This window comes from Scyliorhinus torazame, chromosome 5 (assembly GCF_047496885.1).
Source record: "Scyliorhinus torazame isolate Kashiwa2021f chromosome 5, sScyTor2.1, whole genome shotgun sequence".
In the NCBI taxonomy this organism is placed as follows: Eukaryota; Metazoa; Chordata; class Chondrichthyes; order Carcharhiniformes; family Scyliorhinidae; genus Scyliorhinus; species Scyliorhinus torazame.
The window spans coordinates 81,880,305-81,903,292 of record NC_092711.1 but is presented as its reverse complement, the minus strand read 5'-3'; the positions used below and the strand labels follow the sequence as shown (position 1 = coordinate 81,903,292).

At 46.4% G+C, this 22,988-nt stretch overlaps 1 protein-coding gene, 1 long non-coding RNA gene and 1 pseudogene across 5 annotated transcripts; 1 reads left to right on the top strand and 2 right to left on the bottom strand.

The window, feature by feature from the left end:
- Positions 1–3,558: 3,558 nt before the first annotated feature.
- LOC140418652 (uncharacterized) lies at positions 3,559–14,412 on the bottom strand. Of its 4 annotated transcripts, none has more exons than XM_072502214.1 (3): positions 14,155–14,412; positions 9,590–9,696; positions 3,559–5,274 (listed from the first exon to the last, which is right to left on the bottom strand). In XM_072502214.1, the coding sequence occupies exon 3, from the start codon at positions 4,915–4,917 to the stop codon at positions 4,156–4,158; it is 762 nt and encodes a 253-aa protein (XP_072358315.1). In that variant the 5' UTR covers positions 4,918–5,274; positions 9,590–9,696; positions 14,155–14,412; the 3' UTR covers positions 3,559–4,155. The 4 variants fall into 4 exon arrangements, with proteins under 4 accessions (XP_072358315.1, XP_072358313.1, XP_072358314.1 ...); XM_072502212.1 differs by lacking the exon at positions 14,155–14,412 and adding an exon at positions 11,964–12,087; XM_072502213.1 differs by lacking the exon at positions 14,155–14,412 and adding an exon at positions 12,036–12,085.
- Positions 14,183–20,376, top strand: LOC140418659 (uncharacterized). Its single transcript, XR_011945206.1, has 2 exons — positions 14,183–14,226; positions 19,848–20,376. It is a non-coding gene; the product is annotated as an uncharacterized lncRNA (long non-coding RNA).
- Positions 16,421–21,534, bottom strand: LOC140418650 (uncharacterized; annotated as a pseudogene).
- Positions 21,535–22,988: the final 1,454 nt, after the last annotated feature.

Below are 22,988 nucleotides of genomic sequence, written 5' to 3'. Positions count from 1 at the left end.
CAAGGTCAAGGAAGCCCTTTAACACCTGTTAACATGTGGCTTCCTGCAGCCATTATACCTTCTGTACCTTTTCTATATTAACTATATATTGATTTCACATCAAAAAACAATAATTAAATTAATGATTATTCAGTTGTGAACATTCATCATTAGTGAATTGGTGTATTGGGTAATTATATTGTAAAGACTAGATCTTTATTTTAAAAAATAACATGATCAGCCGAAATGTTTCCAGAAACTGCAGAGCTATCAGAATCTGTTTGAAAAAATAAATTACTCGATAATTTTGAGAAGTTACGAGATGTGGTGATAAGCCTGTAGATAATATTGCATGTACTCAGCAGTGTTACCTCCCACCAGTAGGTGGTGTCAGTCATCAATCAGGTGTCATCCGGCTACCAGCAGAAGGTTGTAAGGTATACATGAGGCCAGTCACACATAAGGATAGTTCCAAGGGAGTCTAATGCAACTCTGTGATAATTTGGTCTGTAAAGCATTCTGATCATGACCTTACCACGTGTACATTAATAAATCATCGTTCTGCCTAAGTCGCACAGAACACAACATTAGACATCATATTCTGTCAAGAATATGTAGGCTAGGCATTGGGTGTAATGGTATTGTTATTGGGCTGGTAATCCAGAGACCCAGGTTAATGTACCAGCCTCCCCGAACAGGCGCGGTAATGTGGTGACTAGGGGCTTTTCACAGTAACCTCATTTGAAGCCTACTTGTAACAATAAGCGATTTTCATTTTCATTTCATGCTCTGGGGATCTGGGATCGAATCTGCCTTTGACAGATGGTGAAATTGAATAAAAGTCTCGAATTAAAAGTCTGATAACACTGTTGATTGTTGTAAAAACCCATTCACTAATGTCTTTCAGGAAATCTGCTCTTCTTACATGGCCTGGCCTCCACATGCCTCCAGATCCACGGCAATGTTGTGGTTGATTTGTAAGTGCCCTCTGAAATAGCCTCATAAGGCACGCAGTTCAAGAGCAATTGGAATGAGCAGTAAATGCTGGCCTAGCCAGTGATGCCCACCTCCCATGAATGAATAAATTCTAAGGCGGCTCATTGTTCAATCTGAAGACGAGTAAGAAACGGTCTCTTTGATTGGATTTGATTTATTATCGAGGTACAGTGAAAAGTATTGTTCTGCGTACAGTCCAGATAGTCTCCACCTTTGACCTGTTCATTTGGTTTTCAGATGAAGCAAAAATGATATAAACGAAGAACGAGAACTACACTCCAGAGAAGAATGTTTTAAACTGTATTGGGGGGGGGGGGGGGGGGGGTGGAAACTAGTGATATAACTGGCTACATATTTGAGGGAATTAAATGACAGAATTCGGAGGAAAAACCTCACGGGTTAGAAACAAATCAAAATATCAAATTATTACTGAATAGTGAAACCTCCGGTCAGACATCTCTAACTGGACATCAGCTGATGGATGATCTGTCGTCTCCACGGGGTATGTACTACGCGGTGGAGTTATTAAGGGTCTCGGCCGACAGCAGCAACTGACGAGGAACTCCTGCATTTTAAATGACAATAGTTTAGGAATTTTGGCAGCTTGATGCCACGGCGGGAAATTCATAACCAATGCAGCAAACAATATTGCAATGGAGAGTGTAATAGATATCACGGACAAAATGTCCTGTAAATTGTTAGGGACTGTTATGTATGGATTCAATTGGGTTGTAACCCCAAAAGTTGACTGTATTAAATGTGCAAGTGGTGTTATTGCAAAGTAGAAAAACAAACAAATAATGGCAAGTATACACTCCATGCTGTAAGGGAAATGATAACGGACAAAAGGGATTTGAAGAAAACGGAGTTATTGTCTCATGTAAGCCAGGGCTGGCAGACTACACGGTTCAGTCCAATGTTAGACGTTAGTGTGAGGAAGTCAGGAATAGAAACAGGATCGATTGAAGCTTCTGAAATGAATAAAGCAAGATAATCAGTGGATAGTTCATGATATCATAATTTACCATTCCAATGAGAAATGGAAAGCACTTTCTCAACAGCCAGTGATGGACAAACGACCCTTTTGGTCGCTGATGGACTGAGTTGTGTGCTGTTTCTAGGGTACATGAAGCTTCTACGGTGCTGCTACCCCAAGGCAGTCAGATGCCTTGGAGGTAGTGGAACACATGGATATAGCTATTGCATTGCCTCCCTGAGCAGCGACAGCTGTGGTTCACGGTGATTGGACTTGAGGATCTATCGACACTGGTCTGCGAGATGGATGAATTTACAATTGATTTCCGTGCACAGTTTACAAATCACGACATGTACACACAAATGACAAGGATCAGGGATATCTGCTAGTCAGTACAACTAGAAGGGGGATATAAACCCTAAAACAGGATTCAGCTCAGAGTCAGCTCTCATAGCTCGGTCATGGGGTTTTACCTTATGCATGGATTGATAATACTTATTATAATTGTATACTGTATAATCATTGGATGCCTTAATATGTGTTGTAAGGTGACTATGGCTCGGATGATGCCAATAGACTCGGCCCATCACCAATCACCAAGATGACATCCCCTTACTGGCGACCATCAAACGAGAAGGAACCCGGACGGAGAGCCAGTGGCTGTAAAAATGTGATGAGGTGTTTTATGTACGGAATGTAATGAATTGTGGGACGGTCTTTCAGACAGACATTGATACAGGTTATTAACCCGGGGATGTTTATAACGGACACTGGAAGTTGTATGCCGAACCAAAATCCAAATTTGGACCGAGACACCAACAGGACTATTGTTGGTCTGGCGAATTGTTAGCACACTTTTTGACCATCAGGGGGAATACCTACCCAAACATTTCTCTACCAATAGAGACGCCCGTGGCAGAGGTGAAAGAAAATATAACATGTCTGTTCTCCACCTGCACTGAACAGAGGTGCAGCGTAACCCAGACGTCACCCCCCAATGCATCGGCCACGACGCCACCGGTGTCCCGTTATCGGCAGGTAGCGAAAGGGAATGTTGGTTAGGAGGCGGAATAGTAGTTATCATAGAATGATAAAAAGGAGGGAATGAGGAAATGGGTAGTTAGGAGTAAAATTTTACTACAGTAGAATAAGGAGTTAGGTTAGCGGACTTTGTAAAGATCTCTAGTTTATGCTGGGGAAAATGTGCAGCCTGCAAGTGGGATTCAAGGCAGGAAGAGCAGGGATGGGCAGCCACTGGGACCATTTCTTTGTTGCAGGAGATACTGGTGAAAGGGGCCTCAGGGTTAAGGGATGTGGGGAAAGCCTATGGGAGCTTTGCATTTGCCACCGTTGTCTTATTTGGTTGTGTGTAATTTGGTCGTGTGTATGTGAAACTTGATACTACATGAATGTATATGAAAATGAGATGCTTTGCCCCTTTGTCTCACACTTGCTCTGGGAATCTCAGGGACTGTGTTGGTGTCCTGTGTTATCAGAGCGAGTCTAGCTTGCAAGCTGCTTGGAATAAAATAGATTTTTAACCTATAAATCTGACTTGGTAATTTTACTGAGACCAGACTGAGAGCAAAAAGAACTCGAAATCGTCATTTTCAAGAATAATAATCTTTATTGTCACAAGGAGGCTTACATTGCATTGAAGTTACGGTTAAAATCTCCTTGCCGCCACGTTCCAGCACCTGTTCGGGTGCACGGAGGGAGAATTCAAAATATCCAAATTACCGAACAGCACATCTTTCGGGACGAGTCGGAGGAAACCCACGCAGACACGGGGAGAACATGCAGACTCCACACAGTGACCCAGCCAGAAATCGAACCTGGGACCCAGGCACTGTGAAGCCACAGTGCTAACCACTGTGCTGCCATATGGCAGAAGCAGTTAGATATAGCACTTAGGGCGAAGGAGATCAAAGGACATGGAAGGGAAAGCAGGATTAGGCTATTGAGTTGGATAATAAGCCATGATCATGATGAATGGTGGAGCAGGCTCGAAGGGCCAAATGGCCACTTCCTGCTCCTATATTCTATTTTTCCACGTAATCCCTTCCGCAGACTGGGTAACTGTATGAATCCATTCCGAAAGGGAGATGAATGGCCTCTCCCCGGTGTGAATCCACTGATGTCTCTCCAGGATGGGAAAAAAAATCACTGAATCGCAGGGTGGATGAATCAATAAATCTCTTCCCTCACTGAGAGCAGGTGAATGGCCTCTCCTCCGTGTGAACACACTGGTGTTTCTCCAGGATGGAAAAATCACTGAATCCCTTCCCACACTGAGAGCAGATGAATGACGTCTCCCCAGTGTGGACTCGCTGATGTCTCCGCAGGGTGGATGAATCACCGAATTCCTTCCCACACTGAGAGCAGGTGAATGGCCTCTCCCCAGTGTGAACTCGTTGATGTCTCTGCAGGGTGGATGAATGACTGAATGCCTTCCCACACTGAGAGCAGGTGAATGGCTTCTCCCCAGTATGAATTCGCTGATGTCTCCGCAGAGGGAATGAAGCACGGAATCTCTGCCCACACTGAGAGCAGGTGAATGGCTTCTCCCCAGTGTGAATTCGTTGGTGTACCTGCAGGCTAGATAACTGTGTGAATCCCTTCCCACACTGAGAGCAGGTAAATGGCTTCTCCCCAGTGTGAACGCGCTGGTGTCTCTGCAGAGTGGATGAATCAATGAATCCCTTCCCACACTGAGAGCAGGTGAATGGCCTCTCCCCAGTATGAACTCGCCGATGTGTCTGCAAGGTGGCTGACTGACTGAATCCCTTCCCACACTGAGAGCAGATGAATGGCCTCTCCCCAGTGTGGACTCGCTGATGTGTCTGCAGGCTGGATAACCGAGTGAATCCCTTCCTACACTGAGAGCAGGTGAACAGCCTCTCCCCAGTGTGACTGCGTCGATGAACCTCCGGCTCAGAGTCCACATCTTTCCACGGTTTCTCCATGTTTTGGGTCTCCTCACGTCTCTCCAGATTGGACAATCAGCGGAAGCCTTGTCAACACACAGAACATGTGCACTGTCTCTCCTCACTGTGAATGGCGTGATGTTTCTTTAGGCTGCGGAACTGGTCAAAGCTCTTTCCACAGTCAGTTCACTGGACACTCTCACTCAGGTGTGTGTTGTGTGGGTCTCGGTGCTTTTCATGTCACACTCCCGTTTAAAACCTTTTGGAAGCCAACAGGTCGCACAAAAATATCTCCTTTGCCCCGACGATATTCAGATCAGAAGGAATCGAGTGAGTTTGTCACATCGAGACGTGATGTTTGAGGTTTCTATCTGTAATTCCTCCTCTTCCAATATCCTTCAAAAACAATTGACAAAATTCATCATTGTTGGTATGAGTTAGGAATTCAGAGCAGACAATACTACTTCCCAAGGAACATTATTTCCTCTAGTTCTCCAAAAGCTGCAAATCTCCATCCCACACAATCTCCCTCCATTCTCACTCTGCTGTATCTAATATTCACCCTCCCAATTCTCCTGAAGGTGCTGCTTCATAGTGATCGACAGATCCAAGCTCAGCTCACTGCTTCCTGACCAGGACACAGAGATTAGAATAGGAGCAAGAGTAGGCCAATTGGCCCACTTGAGTCTGCTCAACCATTCAATGCAATCCTTGGCTGATCTACCTCAGGACCATTTCCCCACAAGATCCCCATATCCCTCGATATCTTCAATATCGAGAAACCTATCATTATTTGTCTTGAACACATCTGATGACTGAGGATCCACATTCCTCTGGGGTACAGATTTCCAAAGCTTCACCACATCCACGAGTGAAGAAATCCCTCCTCATCTCAGCTTTCTCTCTATTTTCCTGCCTGTTCCCCATAACCCTGAACTCCATCGACAATAAAATATCTGTCAAACGTGTGCTTCAATATATTCAATGACCCCCAGATACAACTGGTCCCTGTGGAAGAGAAATCCAAAGACTAACAACCCTCTGAGGGAAGAGATGACTGGAAATCTATAACGTAGCTACAGTCTTGTATTAGGAGAGAAATAATACTTTACTACAAACTGTAAATAATATATCTAGCAAATACCATACAAGAACACGGGACATATCTCTGTCCATTATTAATTTACCGTCCACTGAAATGTCAGCCACCTCCTGGGGAACCCACCCCTTTAATTGTGAACATTAGGAAAGAGACCATTTAGAATAACTGATTATTTTTTTCCAATTAAAGGGCAATTTGCCATGGCCAATCCAGCTACCCGGCACATCTCAAGGTTGTGGAGGTGAGACCCACGTAGACGTGGTGAGAATGTGAAACTCCTCATGGATAGTGACCCGGGGTTGGGATCGAACCCGGTGCTGTGAGGCAGCAGTGCTAACCGCTGCACCACTGTGCCACCAGTGACCATCCTTTTAGTCAGACAAATAAATGCGTCAACCTGTTCAGGAGAAGGGTGGGAGGAGTTGGAAACACTTTGTGGAGCCGCAAATCTGCATGAAATTGTCCCCCCCCTCGAATTATAATAATCTTTATTGTCACAAGGAGGCTTACATTAACACTGCAATGAAGTTACTGTGAAAAGCCCCTCGTCACCACATTCCGGTGGTGCCTGTTCGGGTACACAGTGGGAGATTTCAGAATGTCCAATTCACCTAACAAGCATGACTTTTGGGGCTTGAGAGAGGAAATCGGAGCACCTAGAGGAAAACCCACGCATGAGAAGGATGTGCAGACCCCACACAGACAATGACCCAAGCCGTGAATAGAACCTGGGACCCTGGCGCTGTGATGAAATAGTGCTAACCGCTGTGCAATTTAGCTTGGTTCCAATTTGGGCTCAAGTCATCAATGAGGACTCTGATCTCTGGCAAGGAAAGAAACCCTGGCAGGTGGGCGGGGAGGATTCACGAACACCCGCTGGAGGCCCCAAGCCCCCAATAAGACCCATTGGTTTTATTGTCAGTCTGCAGACAGGAGCTGGAGAACTGAACCCAGGCAGAGGAGAGGGAGGGAGAAAACTGGCAGTGGAGGAAAGAAATGGTGCAGATGGCGAGATGGGTTTGGATTTCAGCCCAGGGAGCAGGGAGAGTGTGTGGGACGGGGAAAAATGTTACAGCGAAACTAGAATGGTCTGTTCAAAATTTCTATCCTGGGCTGTCGGTGATGGCTTTTGTTTTTTCTTTAATTAAAAAATATGTATATTTGGAGTACCCAATTCATTTTTTCCCCAATTAAGGGGTTTACAGAATTTCCAGTGCAGAAGGAGTCATTCAACCCACCAAGTCGGCACTGGCCCTTGGAAAGAGAACCCTACCCAAGCCACACACCTCCACCCGTTCTCCCGTAACCCAGTAATTTTAGCGAGGCCAATTCACCTACCCTGCACATCTTTTTGGATTGTGGGGGTGAGTCCCACACAGACACGGGGAGACTGTGCAAACTCCATACGGACATTGATCCGGGGCCGGGATCTAACCCGGGTCCTCAGCTAACCACTGAGCCACCGTGCAGACTTTTGTAAACTCCTTTTACTGGAGGATTTAATAACAAGGGGAGGATTTACAGAAGGAAACTCAAATCAAACTTCACATCAAGATTTAACAGTCACTCCATTCATCAGGACCTGAATATCATTGGTCGGTGAATGTGGAAGCAAAAATGTTTGTCTGTTCTGTCTGTAGAAAAAGATTTTAAAGATCAGCGTGACTGAAAACCCCCCGAAACACACACTCGACTCGAGTGAGAGTGTTCCAGTCTGAAAAAAACATCACACTGTTCAGAGCAGGGAGAGACCGTACACATGCTCTCTGTTGGGACACGACATTAACTGAGCGTCAAACATGGAGAGGGACAAGGATACCAGCAGCATGCTGAAACAGCGGAAATGTGGGGACTGTGGGAAGGGATTCAGATCCCCATGTGAGCTGGAGATTCATCACCGTAGTCACACCAGCGACAGACCATTCACCTGTTCTGAGTGTGGGAAGGGATTTACTCAGTTATCCCAGTGAGGATGTACCAAGATGTAGGAGCCGGGCTTGCAGGACATGGACTGGGGTCCAGATATCTGTATTGGACAAGATCTACGTTTCCTGGGGGTGGGATGGGTGTTGTGATTTCCTGTATTTAGTCTTTGATATTGTCTGATAGAAACACGTGTTTCTGTGTGGGGATGAAGGGAGATTTTCTTTAGGTAGCACAAAGTAGATATAAGGGGGGGGGGGAACAGAGGGAGACACCTTTGGAAATTAAGGCTAATAAAGGGACTGCATTCTGAAATGTTTATCCTCCAGGTGGGCAATATTGTTTTCATTTTATTTTTGTCCTGAGAGGAGCTGCCCCACCAGCAATACGCTGGTGAATGGGAGTAAGATGGGGGGGGGGGGGGGGATCTGCAGCCAGTGTACCAGTTTTGACCAGAGACTGTGGGTGGGTTTTCATCCAATCTGGGTCTATGTGGAGCATTGGCGGGAAATGGGGAGGGGGGGGGGGGGTTAGCTCGCTGATGACGACTATAGAACTATTTTTGTTTTAATCTGAGGGTGTGTGTGGCGGCCATCTTGGGTGGAGCCTAGGCCTGTACTTTTTGAAGATTTAATGGATAGTCCCTCACGGTGGAAATTTCATACAGTGCAGAAGGAGGCCATTCGGCCCAACGAGTCGACACCAGCCTCCAAAAGAGCACCCCATCCCGCACCTCACCCTATCCCCCTAAACCAGCAACCCCACCTAACCTTTCATCACCAAGGGGCAATTTAGCGTAACCAATCCACCTAAGCTGCACGTCTTTGAACTGTGGGAGGAAACCGGAGCACCCGGAGGAAACCCACGCAGACACGTGCAGACTCCGCACAGTGACCCAAAACGAGAATCAAACCTGGGAGTCTTGAGCTGTGAAGCAACAGAGCTAACCACTGTGCTACGTGCTGCCCCAAATGGCTGATTCCCATGATGGGGAAGGGAGGTGGGAGACCCCTGATTTGGCTGGTCACCTGGAACTTAAAGGAATTAGGTGGACCAGTGAAGGTCAAGAGTTTTCGCTCCCTAATGAATCTAAATGCTGGTATGGTGTTCTTGCAGGAGACTCACTTGCAGGTTAGAGATCAGACCAGACTGCGGTGGGGTGAGCCAAGTGTTTCACTCGGGCTTTGATGAAGGGCTCGAGGTGCTGCAATTCTAATCAATAAAAGGGTCCCTCTTCCGGTCACTGCGGACACGAATGGGAGATACGTGGTGGTCAGTGGGTCATTGGCGGGTACATTGGTGGTGCTGGTGAATGGCTATGCCCCTAACTGGGATAATGTGTCATTTGTAAAAAAATTGTTGGGATCCATCCCAGACCTGGATACACATCAATTGATTCTTGGAGGTGATTTCAATTGCGCTTTGGATCCAAAAATGGACTGGTCCAAGCCTATTCAACCGCTACAAATACTCAAAAAGGGAATGAAACCGGACGGACCACCCGGTACGACCCAGGCACCAGAAACGACAACAGCAAACCCGGCAAAAGATAAAGAAATCTGTTCCCATCAGCAGATTGTAAAAGGATTATGGGACACAGATTTAAGATTGTGAGCAAGATCTACAGGGAGATATGAGGAAGAAATTTTACACAGTGAGTGATAATGATCTGAACTCAATGCTTACACACAAAGGTCGATAACATCCAGATCCTGATAACCCGAATGGTGCTGTCAGAATTTGATGTGAGGATCGGTTGTGTGTTTCCTGTCTGCAAATCCTTTTCTAAGTCCCTGTGAAAGAAGTTTACAAAGGCATCACTGTCAGTCCAGAAATGAAATTCAGGAAAGATAAACATTCCTCCTGGTTTGAATTTGCTGTGTGCAAATCCTGCGCTTATAATCTGAACGAACACAGGACATCCTGAAGGGGGACGGTGAACAGCCAGAGGTCATAGTTAAATCAATAGCAAGGAGCGATATAGGATCAGAAGGCATAGAATCTCTGTGGGTAGAGTTGAAGAATTGCAAAGGTAAAAAGACCCTGATGGGAGTTATGTACAGGCCCCTTAGCAGGAGTCAGGATGTGGGGCAGAAAATAAATCAGGGGGTCCGTCAGTTTCAACCTTTTTTGTAGCGGTTGAATAGGCTTGGACCAGTTAATTTTAAAATACAGTACAGAATTGAGGTCTCCTCCAAACGGTGAGTGCAGTGGCATCACTAAGGAGAAGGTTCTGTGGAAACTGAAAGGTCTGAAGGTGGATAAACCACCTGGGCTGGATGGACTACACCCCAGGGTTCTAAAACAGATAGCTGGAGGAGATTGTGGAGGCATTGGTGGTGATCTTTCAGAAATCACTGGAAGCAGGAAGGGTCCCAGAGGACTGGAAAGTGGCTAATGTAACACTGCTGTTTAAGAAGGGAGGGAGGCAGAAGATGGGAAATTTTAGGCCGGTTAGCCTGACTTCGGTCATTGATAAGATTTTAGAGTCCATTAAGGAGCAATTTAGCATGGCCAATCCACCCAACCTGCACATCTTTTGGGTTGTGGGGGTGAAACCCACACAGACAAGGGGAGAATGTGCAAACTCCACACGGACAGTGACCCAGGGCCAGGATTCGAACCCGGGACCTCAGCGCCGCAGTCCCGGTGCTAGCCACTGTGCTGCTCTCTAGAGTCCATTATTAAAGAGGAGATCGTGGAGTAGCTGGAAGTGCATGGTAAAATAGGACTGAGTTAGCACTGCTTTGTCAAAGGGAGGTTATGTCTGACAAATCTGTTAAGACTTCTTTGAGAAGGTAACAAGTAAGTTCGACAAAGGAGAACCAGTGGACGTGATTTATTTAGATTTCCAGAAGGCTTTTGACAAGATGCTGCAGAAGAGACTGTTAAATAAGTTAAGAGCCCATGGTGTTAAGGGTAAGATCCTGGCATGGACAGAGGATTGGCTGACTGGCAGAAGGTAGAGAGGATAAAGGGGTCTTTATCAGAATGGCAGCCGGTGATTAATGGTGTGCCCCAGGGGTCTGTGCTGGGACCACAACTTTTCACAACATACATTAATGATTTGGAAGAAGGAACTGAAGGCACTGTTGCAAGTTTCAGATGATAGAAAGATCTGTAGAGGAACAGGTAGTATTGAATAAGCAGAGGGGCTGCAGAAGGATTTGGACAGGCTAGGAGAGTGGGAAATGAAGTGGCAGATGGAATACAATGTGGAAAAGTGTGAGGTAATGCACTTTGGAAGGAGGAATTTAGGCATAGACTATTTTCTAAATGGGGAAATGCTTAGGAAATCAGAAGCACAAAGGGACTGGAGAGTTCTCGATCACGATTCTCTTAAGGTTAATGGACAGGTTCAGTCGGCAGTTCAGAAGACAAATGCAATGTTAGCATTCCTGGCAAGAGGGCTAGAATACAAGACCAGGGATGTACTTCTGAAGCTGTAGAAGGCTCTGGTCAGACCCCGTTTGGAGTATTGTGAGCAGTTTTGGGCCCCATATCTAAGGAAGGGTTTGCTGGCCCTGGAAAGCGTCCAGAGGACAATCACAAGATAGATCCCAAGTGGCCTAATTCTGCTCCTATGTCTTATGCTCTAATCCCCTGTGAAAGGAGTTTCCAAAATCCATCGCAGTCAGTCCTGCTGCTCCCTGGTCCAGGATGACCGCTCATGCTCCCTGCTGCACACTGACCCTCGTTGTCATCAGTTTCTGCCCTGGGTCTTCATGTGACTGAACCGAGCCGCAGAGCTTTGGACACGTGGGGCAGGATGTCCAATAAGACAGTTAAATCTGGAGACCAGCATTGGCTTCCTTTTCTTTCCATCTCTGCATCATCAATAACACATTGGGACTGAAAGACTAATGCAGTTTGATGGACAAGTTGTCTCCATTCTGAACAATGGGGAACAAGCTCCTCCCACTCATTGAACATCGCTGGACAAAGGAGATGCACATCCAATAAAGATGGCGGCCGTTAACCCGAGCTGAACAGGAGGAGCTGCAGTCCCGCTCGGGACAAACTATGACCCAGAAACTCATTTCCGAGGTTTACTACTTACAACAACTTCACACAATGTTTCCGCCCACCCGCGCGATCTGCCGCTTCCTTCATATTGTTAAACGCCTCTTACCGATTTCGCATCTGAAGACATAGCCCTTCCCCTTCGCCATTACCCACAGTGCGCATGCTTGAATCAGAGCGGGTCCCGCCTTTTATTCACTCCGATTGGTTGGAGGACCAGCCGTTATCTGTCGGTCCTCCAGCCCCATCCCTCTCATTCTATTGGTCAGGACTGCCGTCAATCACATGCCATTGTGACGGTTACAGATGGTGAGTGACCATAGGCTCAGGCTGACTCGCGATTGTCCAATAATCATTGAATCATGGAATTCGCAGTGCAAAAGGAGGCCATACGGCCCATCAAGTCTGCACCAGCCCTTGGAAAGAGCACCCTACCTGAGGCTATGCCCCCATCCCATCCCTAGACCTCCACCCTATCCTCATAACCCCACCTAACCTTTTTTTGGACACTTGAGGGCAATTTGTCATGGCCAATCCACCTAACCTGCACATCTTTGGGCTGTGGGAGGAAACCGGAGCATCCGGATCAAACCCACGCAGACACGGATAGAACGTGCAGACTCCGTACAGCCAGTGACCCAAGCCGGGAATCAAATCTGGGACAATGGCGCTGTGAAGGAATAGTGCTAACCACTGTGCTACCGTGCCACCCAAAGTGAACAATTGCTATTTAATCTAAAGAGTCTGTGCTGAGAAAAGTGACATCATAATTACTGAGTGAAACTAAATCTTTAAGTATGAATTGCAATTTATTTGTACAATTGTAACAGGCAGTGAAAAGTCAGATTCTCTGAAGTTAAACTTGAGCCTTAACGTTCTGCATTGGATTTCACAAGCTTTTGGAAGTCCATCCTCTTTAACCCTTTTTGGTCTAGGAAGGTTGAAGCTTTGGGTTACTTGTGAAAGCTCATCGTTTTACTTTTATTTTTCTTTTGTTTTATTTGAGTCAGTTAGAAAAGGGCCTGAAGAAAGAGGGGGGCAAAACAAATTTGGGCAAAGCTGAAAAAGTTGCCAAAAGAATTGAGAATACAAAGTTTAAAATGGTGTTTCATAGAATTTATAGAATTTACAGTGCAGAAGGAGTACACCTGGCCCATCGAGTCCACACTGGCCCCTGGAAAGAGCACCGCACCCAAACCCACACCTCCGCCCCATCCCCACACTTCCGCCCTATCCCCACACCTCCATCCTCACTTAACCTTTTTTGTACTCCAAGGGCAATTTAGCATAGCCAATCTACCTAACCATGCAGATCTTTGGACTGTGGGAGGAAACTGGAGCACCCGGAGAAAAACCACGCAGACACAGGGAAAACATGCAAACTCCGCACAGCCAGTGACCCAAGCCGGGAATCGAACCTGGGACCCTGGCGCTGTGAAGCCGTTGTGCTAACTCATTTCATATCTGAAAATAAAGTTACGTAAAGTCAACACAGTTGTGAACATTTGACAATGTTTGTTCCAACACCCTTGAGAGCAGAGAAGTTAATCATTTCCACTGAACAGCACAGTGATGATTTAAACAAAAGACATTGCCTTTTCAAGATTTGGCTTCTTTTAAGGCAAAGTGTTTTGGAATGAAAAATATCAGCATTATCTCCAAACTGATTGCAAATTGAATGATGTGCTGTTAGGTGGTTTGGACATTCTGAATTCTCTCTGTGTACCCGAACAGGCGCCGGAATGTGGTGACTAGGGGCTTTTCATAGTAACATCACTGAAGTGTTAATGTAAGCCTGCTTGTAACAATAAAGATTATTAATATTAAATTGGTCAGAAAGATTCCTCAGTTGTTCCTTCATAGTCTCTGTTGTTCTAACCCTTCTGCCTGTCCACCAACTGAATCCAGAGACTCCTTATTCTCATGGTGACATTCCCTGTCTGCCTAGTAAATCAGCCCTTCAATTTTTTGCGGATTATTTCAACTTGTTGCCACATTACAGTAACAAATGTTGAAATGTTTGCTCCCCACCCACAGGGTTTCGGCTGCTTAAAGCCACAAACAGAAAGGTCCAGTTTTCTCCTGGGGTTTGAGACAAACCAGCTTTCAAAATGATGCAGAGTTTCAGCCAATGAGGGAGATCCGGGCTCAGCCCCGCCCCTCATTCACTCCGATTGGTTGGAGGACCAGCCGCTCCCGCTCGGTTATCCATTCCCGTCCCCTCTTACCATAGCAGCTGTCAATCACTCCCTGGTATGGTGATCGAGAGCATGCGCAGTGCCGATACTGGAGTGATGTTGGTGAGAAATTCTTCGCCGTTCAGAATTAGAAACTGCAGGCGAGCGGGGAGCAACAGTACTGGCGGCTGGTTGAGAGGCTTCATAAACACCCGGTGTAGGCCCAGAACCCCGAAAGCTAATGATCCGCGCTTGCAAACAACGGGCTGCAGTTGCGGTTCTCTGACAACAGGCCCAAGTTAGCGGCCGCCGTCTTGCTGAGGGCGATATGCTGCAGTGCGCGTGCGCGATCATTGGGCCAGAAAGTCCGAGGGCGCTCCAAGCCCCGCCCAGTGACAGAATTTTAGAATTTATAATCATAGAATTTACAGTGCAGAAGGAGGCCATTCGGCCCATCGAGTCTGCACCGGCTCTTCGAAAGAGCGCCCTACCCAAGTCCACACCTCCACCCTATCCCCATAACCCAGTAACCCCACCCAGCACTAAGGGCAATTTTGGACACTAAGGGCAATTTATCATGGCCAATCCACCTAACCTGCACATCTTTGGACTGTGGGAGGAAACTGGAGCACCCGGAGGAAACCCACGCAGACACGGGGAGAACGTGCAGACTCCGCACAGACAGTGACCCAGCGGGGAATCAAACTTGGGACCCTGGAGCTGTGAAGCAATTGTGCTAACCACCATGCTACCGTGCTGCCCATCTTCAAGCTGAAATTTTCTTATTTATTTATCCTTTCATGGGATGTGGCGAAGCCAACACTAATTGCCCATCCCAAATTGTCCCTGAGAAGGTGGTGAGCTGCCTTCTTGAACCGCGGTTCGTGAGGGAATTCCAGGAGTTTGACCCAGCAACAGTAAAGGGACAGTCAAAAGAGTGACATGGTTGCACAGCAGTTAGCACTGCTGCATCATAGCGCCAGGGACCCGTGTGCGATTCTGGCCTTGTGCGACTGTGCAGTGAGCACCTTTGCTTTTTAAAAAAATATAAATTTAGAGTATCCAATTTTTTTTCCAATTAAGAGGCAATTTAGCATGGCCAATCTCCCAAGCCTGCACATCTTTGGGTGGTGGGGCTGAAACCCACGCAGACATGGGAAGATTGTGCAAACTTCACATGGACAGTGACCAGGGCCGGGATTCAAACCCAGGTCGTCAGAGCCGCAGTCCTAGAGCTAACCACTGTGCCACATGCCACCCTACACCTCTATTTGTAGTCCTTTGCAGATTCCTTAAATCCACTTCACAAATTACTTCTCTACCTGAATGAGTCATACATTCAATCCCGTCAGGTGACATTCCGCTTGTCACATTTTACCAACCCAGAAATGACCCATTTATTCCTACTGGCTGCTTCCTGTTAGCTAACCAATTCTCTATCCATGCTGATATTTTGCCCCCACACCATGAGCTCTTATTTTGTGTAATAACCATGGCAAATATCTTCAGGAAATCCAGATAAAGCACATCTACAGGTTTTCCTTTATTGACATCCCTTGTTACTTCCTAAAGAACCTTGAAAAATAGTTCATCATGTTTGATTCCCTGAGCCTCATTTTCATTTTCAAACACTGTCAAAAGAAAAATCAAATCTCCTCTACCCCTCTGGCTCCTTTGCCATTTACCTTAGATGGACTCACTTTCTGTTAAAGAGCTTGTCAACCCGTCTCACACACTTTCCCGAAAGTGAACATATTTAATCAGGAAAAGTCCTGCAAATTAAAATACTTTCTGGTTAAACATTTATTGACGAAACAGAACATGGTTAAAAAACTAACAGAAAATGACTTGAGGATCACAGACAACCAGAGTAACAGGATGTTCACAATGTTCTGGTCCCAAATGTTTTCCCTGCGGCTCCTCTGTACCCTGTTCCTGTGACTCCCCGCTTTGGACCCAGGGGCACTGAACCCTGGGGGTCGCAGCAACATCATCCCCCGGTAACCCTCCACCCCTGCTTAGTTGGAGATCCATTTCCCAGTCAGATCTCCAGCACCTTCCTGTCTCTATTAGTGAACAGGCCCCTTTATTCTCAGCTAAATTCAGCCCCCAGCTCCATCACCGGGCTGTCATTGACAGAAGCAATAGAAACAGAAAGGTGCCCGAGGCTCAAATGGGAAGTCAGAATTTGTGGATTGGAACCTCCATAAAGGCCAGAAACTTCTTGAGAAAAAAAAATTGAGTTCCCAGTCAACAAATTAAAGAATAACACAACGGGACTTCAAGTTTTATGACTTTTAATGCAACAAGCAAATAGAAGCTACTTTAACCTACACATAAAACTTTTCCCATTTATAATACTAATGATAATCTTTATTGTCACAAGTCGGCTGACATTAACACTGCAATGAAGTTACTGTGAAAATCTCCTAGTCGCCATACTGTTTGGGTACCCAGAGGGTCAATTCAGTATGTCCAATTCACCTAACAAGCACATTGTGGGCAGCACGGTAGCACAGTGGTTAGCACTGTTGCTTCACTGCTCCAGGGTCACGGGTTCGATTTCCAGTTTGGGTCAGTGTGTGGAGTCTGCACGTTCTCTCCGTGTCTGCATGAGTTTCCTCCCACAAGTTATGCTGTTAGGTGATTTGGACATTCTGAATTCTCCGTCTGTGTACCGGAACAGGCGCTGGAATGTGGTGACTAGGGGCCTTTCACAGTATCTTCATTGCAATGTTAATGAAAGCCTACTTGTGACAATAAAGATTATTATTATTATTACAAAGGAGACAGAACATAGGGTGGGAGAAATCGAGGGAGAATAGAATACGAATGTGAAGGAGCAAAATACACACAAATGGACTGCAGAAGTGTCTATAGGTACGTAAAAAGGAAACGTTTGTCATTCCAGATAGTCAGGAGAGTTTAGAATGAGGAATAGAGATCTCTACAGCCACCTCGTTCAACACTCTGGGATGTAGATCATCAGCTTTTGGGGATTTATTCACTTTCAACCCCATTAATTTCTCCAGTACCACTTTTCACGAATTCTCATCTCTCACTGTTCCTCGTGCTCACGAATCCCTTGGTTCGCTTGTGTTTTGGGGAAATTTTTGCTTCTTCTCCGTGAAGACACGCATTGCTTAGTTTCTCTACCATTTCCTTCCTCCCTATTATGAACTCTCCTGTCTCTTCCTGGAATGGACACATATTTGTCTTTGACAATCTTTTCCTTTCCACATACCTAGAGAAGCTTTTCCAGTCGCTTTTCTCCCCAGTTTGCTCTCATATTCGATTTCTCTTTATCTGTTTCTTGGTCCCCCTTTGCTGAATTCTAAAACAAGTTCCCAATCCTCAGGTTTACTACTATTTTGACCATGGTTTTGAGCCTCTTCCATTGATCGAATGGGATCTTTAACTTTTCTTGTCAGCCAAGGTTGCATCACTTTTCCTGTTGGATTTTTATTCCTTAAAGGAATCTATATTTGTTGTATATATGTGAAATAAAGTTGCAAAAATCCCAGAGGACCATAGGCTGCTCTCCCCTTTGACAGAGAGAGAGCTGACTGGAGGTGATTTAACCGGAGGGTCAGCACACCTCAGGCGAGGGGCCTGGTTGGGAAGGCAGGGCCTTCATGAATAAACGCAGCCAGTACAGGAGTCGAATCCACTCTGTTGGCCTTGCTCTGCATCACGAACCAGTCATCCTGCCAACTGAGCTAACCGACCCCCTGATAAATATGTAATAATTGCCATGCTTTTGGTTGGGGGGGGGGGGGGGGTCCAAATGGAAACTAAATATCTTCACACTTCCAAACACCCTTTCACTCTGTGATCACCGCGCAATTTGAAGCCAGGTATTAGCAACAAGGCTCAAAGAGCATCAGCCCACTGGAGGCAAAATGATGAGACCGGTCAGTCCAGCAGAAAGAAACCCTCCGACCACCCCCACTGACCACCTGTCAGAATGAACAAAATGCAGTCCTGGATGTAGAGCAGAAACAATAACAGCAAAATCCAACTCCTGTAATCGACTGTGAAATTGTTGGTGTCACTGCAAGTCCGATGAAACATGCAATCCCGTCTCACATTGAGAGGTGGACGGCCTCTCCCCAGTGTGAACTCGCTGGTGTGTCCGCAGGATGGATAACCGAGTGAATCCCTTCCCACATTGAGAGCAGGTGAATGGCCTCTCCCCAGTGTGAACTCGCTGGTGTCGCTGTAGGGTGGACAATTGAATAAATCCCTTCCCACACTGAGAGCAGGTGAATGGTCTCTCCCCAGTGTGAACTCGCTGGTGTGTCTGCAGGATGGACAACCGAGTGAAGCCCTTCCCACACTGAGAGCAGGTGAATGGCCTCTCCCCACTGTGAACTCGCTGGTGTGTCCGCAGGATGGATAACCGAGTGAAGCCCTTCCCACAGTGAGAGCAGGTGAATGGCCTCTCCCCACTGTGAACTCGCTGGTGTGTCCGCAGGGTGGAGGTGAATGGCCTCTCCCCAATGTGAACTTGCTGGTGCGTCTGCAGGGTGGATGAATCACTGAATGCCTTCCCACACTGAGAGCAGGTGAATGGCCTCTCCCCAGTGTGAACTCGCTGATGTCTCCGCAGGGTGGATGAATCACTGAATCCCTTCCCACACAGAGCAGGTGAACGGCCTCTCCCCAGTGTGAACTCGCTGATGTGTCCACAGGGTGTATGAATGACTGAATCCCTTCCCACACTGAGAGCAGGTGAACGGCCTCTCCCCAGTGTGAACTCGCTGATGTCTCCGCAGGGTGGATAACTGTGTGAATCCTTTCCCACACAGAAAGCAGGTGAACGGCTTCTCCCCAGTGTGACTGCGTCGATGAATCTCCAGGTGCGATGGGGCTCCGAATCCCTTCCCACAGTCCCCACATTTCCACGGTTTTTCCATGTTTTGGGTCCCCTCCTGCCTGTCCAGGTTCCACAATCAGTTCAGAATAATAGCGTCTCTTCCACTGTGAATGGTGTGATGTTTTTTCAGGCTGTGTAACTGGTTAAAGCTCTTTCCACAGTCAGTTCGCTGGAACTCTCACACTCGGGTGTGTGTTGTGTGGGTCTCGGTGCTTTTCCAGTCACACTGATGGTTGAAATCTTTAGCTGACAGTTCAGGCAAGCATTTCTCCTAGTTTCAAAGGCCGATGATATTCAGGTTCCAAGGAATCGCGTGACTCTGTCAGATCGAGACGTAACTTTTGAGATTTCATCTGAAATTCTTCCTCATCTGTAAAAGCAATTTCCAAAATTCATCACTGTCAGTACAGGATAGAAACTCAGAACAGACAATTCCCAGGTGGACGGGTAGGGATGGGGTGGAGGTATGGGCTTAGGTAGGGTGCTATTTCCAAGAGCCGGTGCAGACTTGATGGGCCGAATGGCCTCCTTCGGCACTGTAACTTCTATGATTCTATGATCTACAGGGGGGACAGAGAGAACCTAGTGGAGTGATGGTACAACAGCAATCTCTCCCTCAATGTCAGCAAAACTAAAGAGCTGGTCATTGACCTCAGGAAGTAAAGTATCGTACACACCCCTGTCAGCATCAATGCTGCTGAGGTGGAGATGGTTAGAGCTTCAAATTCCTCGAGGTACACATCACCAAAAATCTGTCCTGGTCCACCCACGTCGGCCCTACCACCAGGAAAGCACAACACCTATACTTCCTCAGGAATCGAAGGAAATTCAGCATGTCCACATTAACTCTCACCAACTTTTACAGATGTACCATAGAAAGCATCCTATCTGGCTGCATCACAGCCTGGTATGGCAACTGCTCGGCCCAAGACCACAAGAAACATCAGAGTTGTGAACACAGCTCAGTCCATCACACAAACCTGCCTCCCATCCATCAACTCCATCTGCACCTCCCGCTGCCTGGGGAAAGCGGGCAGCATAATCAAAGATCCCGCCCACCTGGCTTACTCACTCTTCCAACTTCTTCCATCGGGCAGAAGATACAAAAGTCAGAGAACATGCACGAACAGACTCAAAAACAGCTTCTTCCCCGTTGTTTCTAGACTCCTAAACAAGCTTCTTATGGACTGACCTGATTAACACCATACCCCTGTAAGCTTCACCCGATGCCGGTGTCCATGTAGTTACATTGTGTACCCTGTGTTGCCCTATTATATATTTTCTTTTAGTTTAGTTTATTTTCATGTACTTAATGATCTGTTGAGCTGCTCTCAGAAAAATACTTTTAACTGTACCTCGGTACACGTGACAATAAACAAACCCAATCCAATGTATGGAACTGTACGCCAAACAATTCTTTTCATTGTACCTCAGTACATGTGTCAATAAATTTAATATAATATAATCCCCACTCTCTGCTGTCTGTTGGTTAGCCAATCCTCTATCCAAGCTAATATATTACCTCTCAACCCACTGGGATCTTACCTTCATCAAATGTATTCTGGAAATCCAAATATACCTACAGGACCCCCATTATCCATTTGGCTTGTTACATCTTCCAAGAACTTCAACAATTGAGTCAAACACGATTTACCCATCGCAAAACCACACCGACTCTGATGGATTGCGGTTTGACTTTCCACAATGTCCAGTTACTACTTCCTCAATAATGGATTCCAACAGTTTCCCAACAACAGGCTTTAAACTAACTAGTTTCCTACTTTCTTCCTTTTTGACCTAATCCAGTGACATTGGAGATTTTCTCAGTGGAGCCTCAGTCACCATCACTGACACTAACTTTAAATTCCAGATTTTATTAATTTAATGGATTGGAGTCCATGTCCCCAGAACATTTTCCTGTCTCTCCGGATGATTGATGCAGTGACATTGTCACTGGGTCAGTGTCTCCCCCCCCCCCCCTTGGTCTCTGTGAGGTTGTTTGTGGAGAGAAGCCGGAAGCGGCGGATAGTGAGAGTGGAGAATGGTAATTGTTTCAAATTCGGCTCTGGAGAATTTGTCAACCCCGCCCCCCGATACTGACCTCTCGCCTGACACCTCACAATGCCCGAGCAATGATTGACGGCAGCACCGGACCAATAGGAGAACAGCGGGCGGGTCCGGAGGACTGGTCCTGAGTGACTGGTCCTCCAAGCAACCAGCAATAACGATGAGGCGGGGCTCGGCTGTGAAGCATGCGCAGTGTGATTAATTGTGAAGCAGAGAAGGTTCTTTAGCTGATGCAAAATCCGTATAGGTGGAAATTCAACCGTAAAGGTGGGAATAGCGGGACGGAGGGAGAGATGGATCAGGCGGGTCCTTAGACATGCTTCGTGACCATGTTATATAAACCGAAAATCCGGAAAAACTAACCTACCGGTAGCCGAGGACCTGAGCTGGGACTGCAGCTTTCTCACACACAGGACCATGCGGCCGCCATCTTTATTTGGCACTGGCAGTGGTGCGTCTGCGCACCCACCATCTTTATTGGGTGACTCGCAGAAGTGCGCATGCGAAATCGTCATCCCTTTTGGATCACTAGCGGCAGTGCGCATTGCCACGTGCCATCTTTATTGGGGCAGGAGCAGCAGAGGGCAGGCTCCGTCGCCATCATTGTTGGGGGCAATTTATTTGAAGTGTTTCTTCATGATATAATGTCCATCAAACTGTTTCACTCTGAGTTATTAATTCTTATTTATGAGCCAGAGCGATGATATATGTCTCGGGCAGTGACAATAATTGGTACAAATATTGTGCTTTGAACAGAATAACACTTTTAAAACTTTCAGACAAACGTTACAAAGTAACAATTGACACTGAGCCACATGAGGATATATGAGATTATAAGGAGAATCTTAACAGAGGAAAGTGAGTTAGAGAGTCAGAGTTTTAAGGAGTAGATAGCAAAGATTAAGGCCTTGGCAACTCAGATTGAGAGATTAAAATCAGGAATGTTGAAGAGACTGGAATTAAATGAATGCAGAGATCTCAAAGGGGTGCGTGTGGAGGAGATTACAGAGATCAGGATGATCATTACCATGGAGGAAAAGAATGAGAAATTTAAACTTTTTGTGCCTTTTAATAGGAAACATTTGTAGATCAGGGGATGGGTAAAGAAGACTTGGTGTGAGTAAGCATATGGGTAGTAGAGTTTTGGATGGGATGGAGGGGGTTGTTTAATGTTGGAGTTTGGCTGCGAGTGTATTGTAATAATTTGGTTGAGAGGTAACAGAAGAATGGATGATGGTTTCTGCAGCAGATGAACAGAGACTAAGGTGGAGTCGAGCTGTGTTCCTGAGGTGGAAGTCGGCAATCTTGGTGATGATGTAGATCTGTGGTCAAGAGCTCGTCTAGGGATTGTGAACAGTTTCCATCAGCCTCACCATTTGACAGGGATGGAATTGGTGACAAGGGAGTGGAGTTTGTAGAGGGGACAGTCTTCTCAATATTTAAATGGAGGAAAGTTCTGTTCATCCAGCACTGGATGTCAGACAAGTTTGGACAGTGTGTGTCTTGGAAGGGAACTTGCAGGTGGTGATGTTCACACACATCTGCTGTCCTGCTTCATCCAGGTGGTGGAGGTTAAGGGTTTAGGAGATTCTGTCAAATTGTGGTGCAGTTGTCGGTCGAGAAAATGCCTCTCCATTGCCACCTGTTCCCGTCCCCCTCTGTTCTCGCTCTCTCTCCCTTTCCCTCATTATTTTTGGCTTTCTCTCTCTGTTTCTCGCATAAAATTCTCCTGACTAGAGGGTTGTGGATGATTCATGAATGAATATTTTGAAGGCTGAGATGGTGAGATTTTTGGTCTCTCAGGAAGTCAAAGGACGCAGAGAGCTAATGGGAAAGTGGAATTGAAGACTGTGATCAGCCACAATCGTGTTCAATGGCAGAACAGGTTCGATGGGCCGAATGGTCTACTTCTGCTCCTATTTCTTGTGTTCTTGCAAAG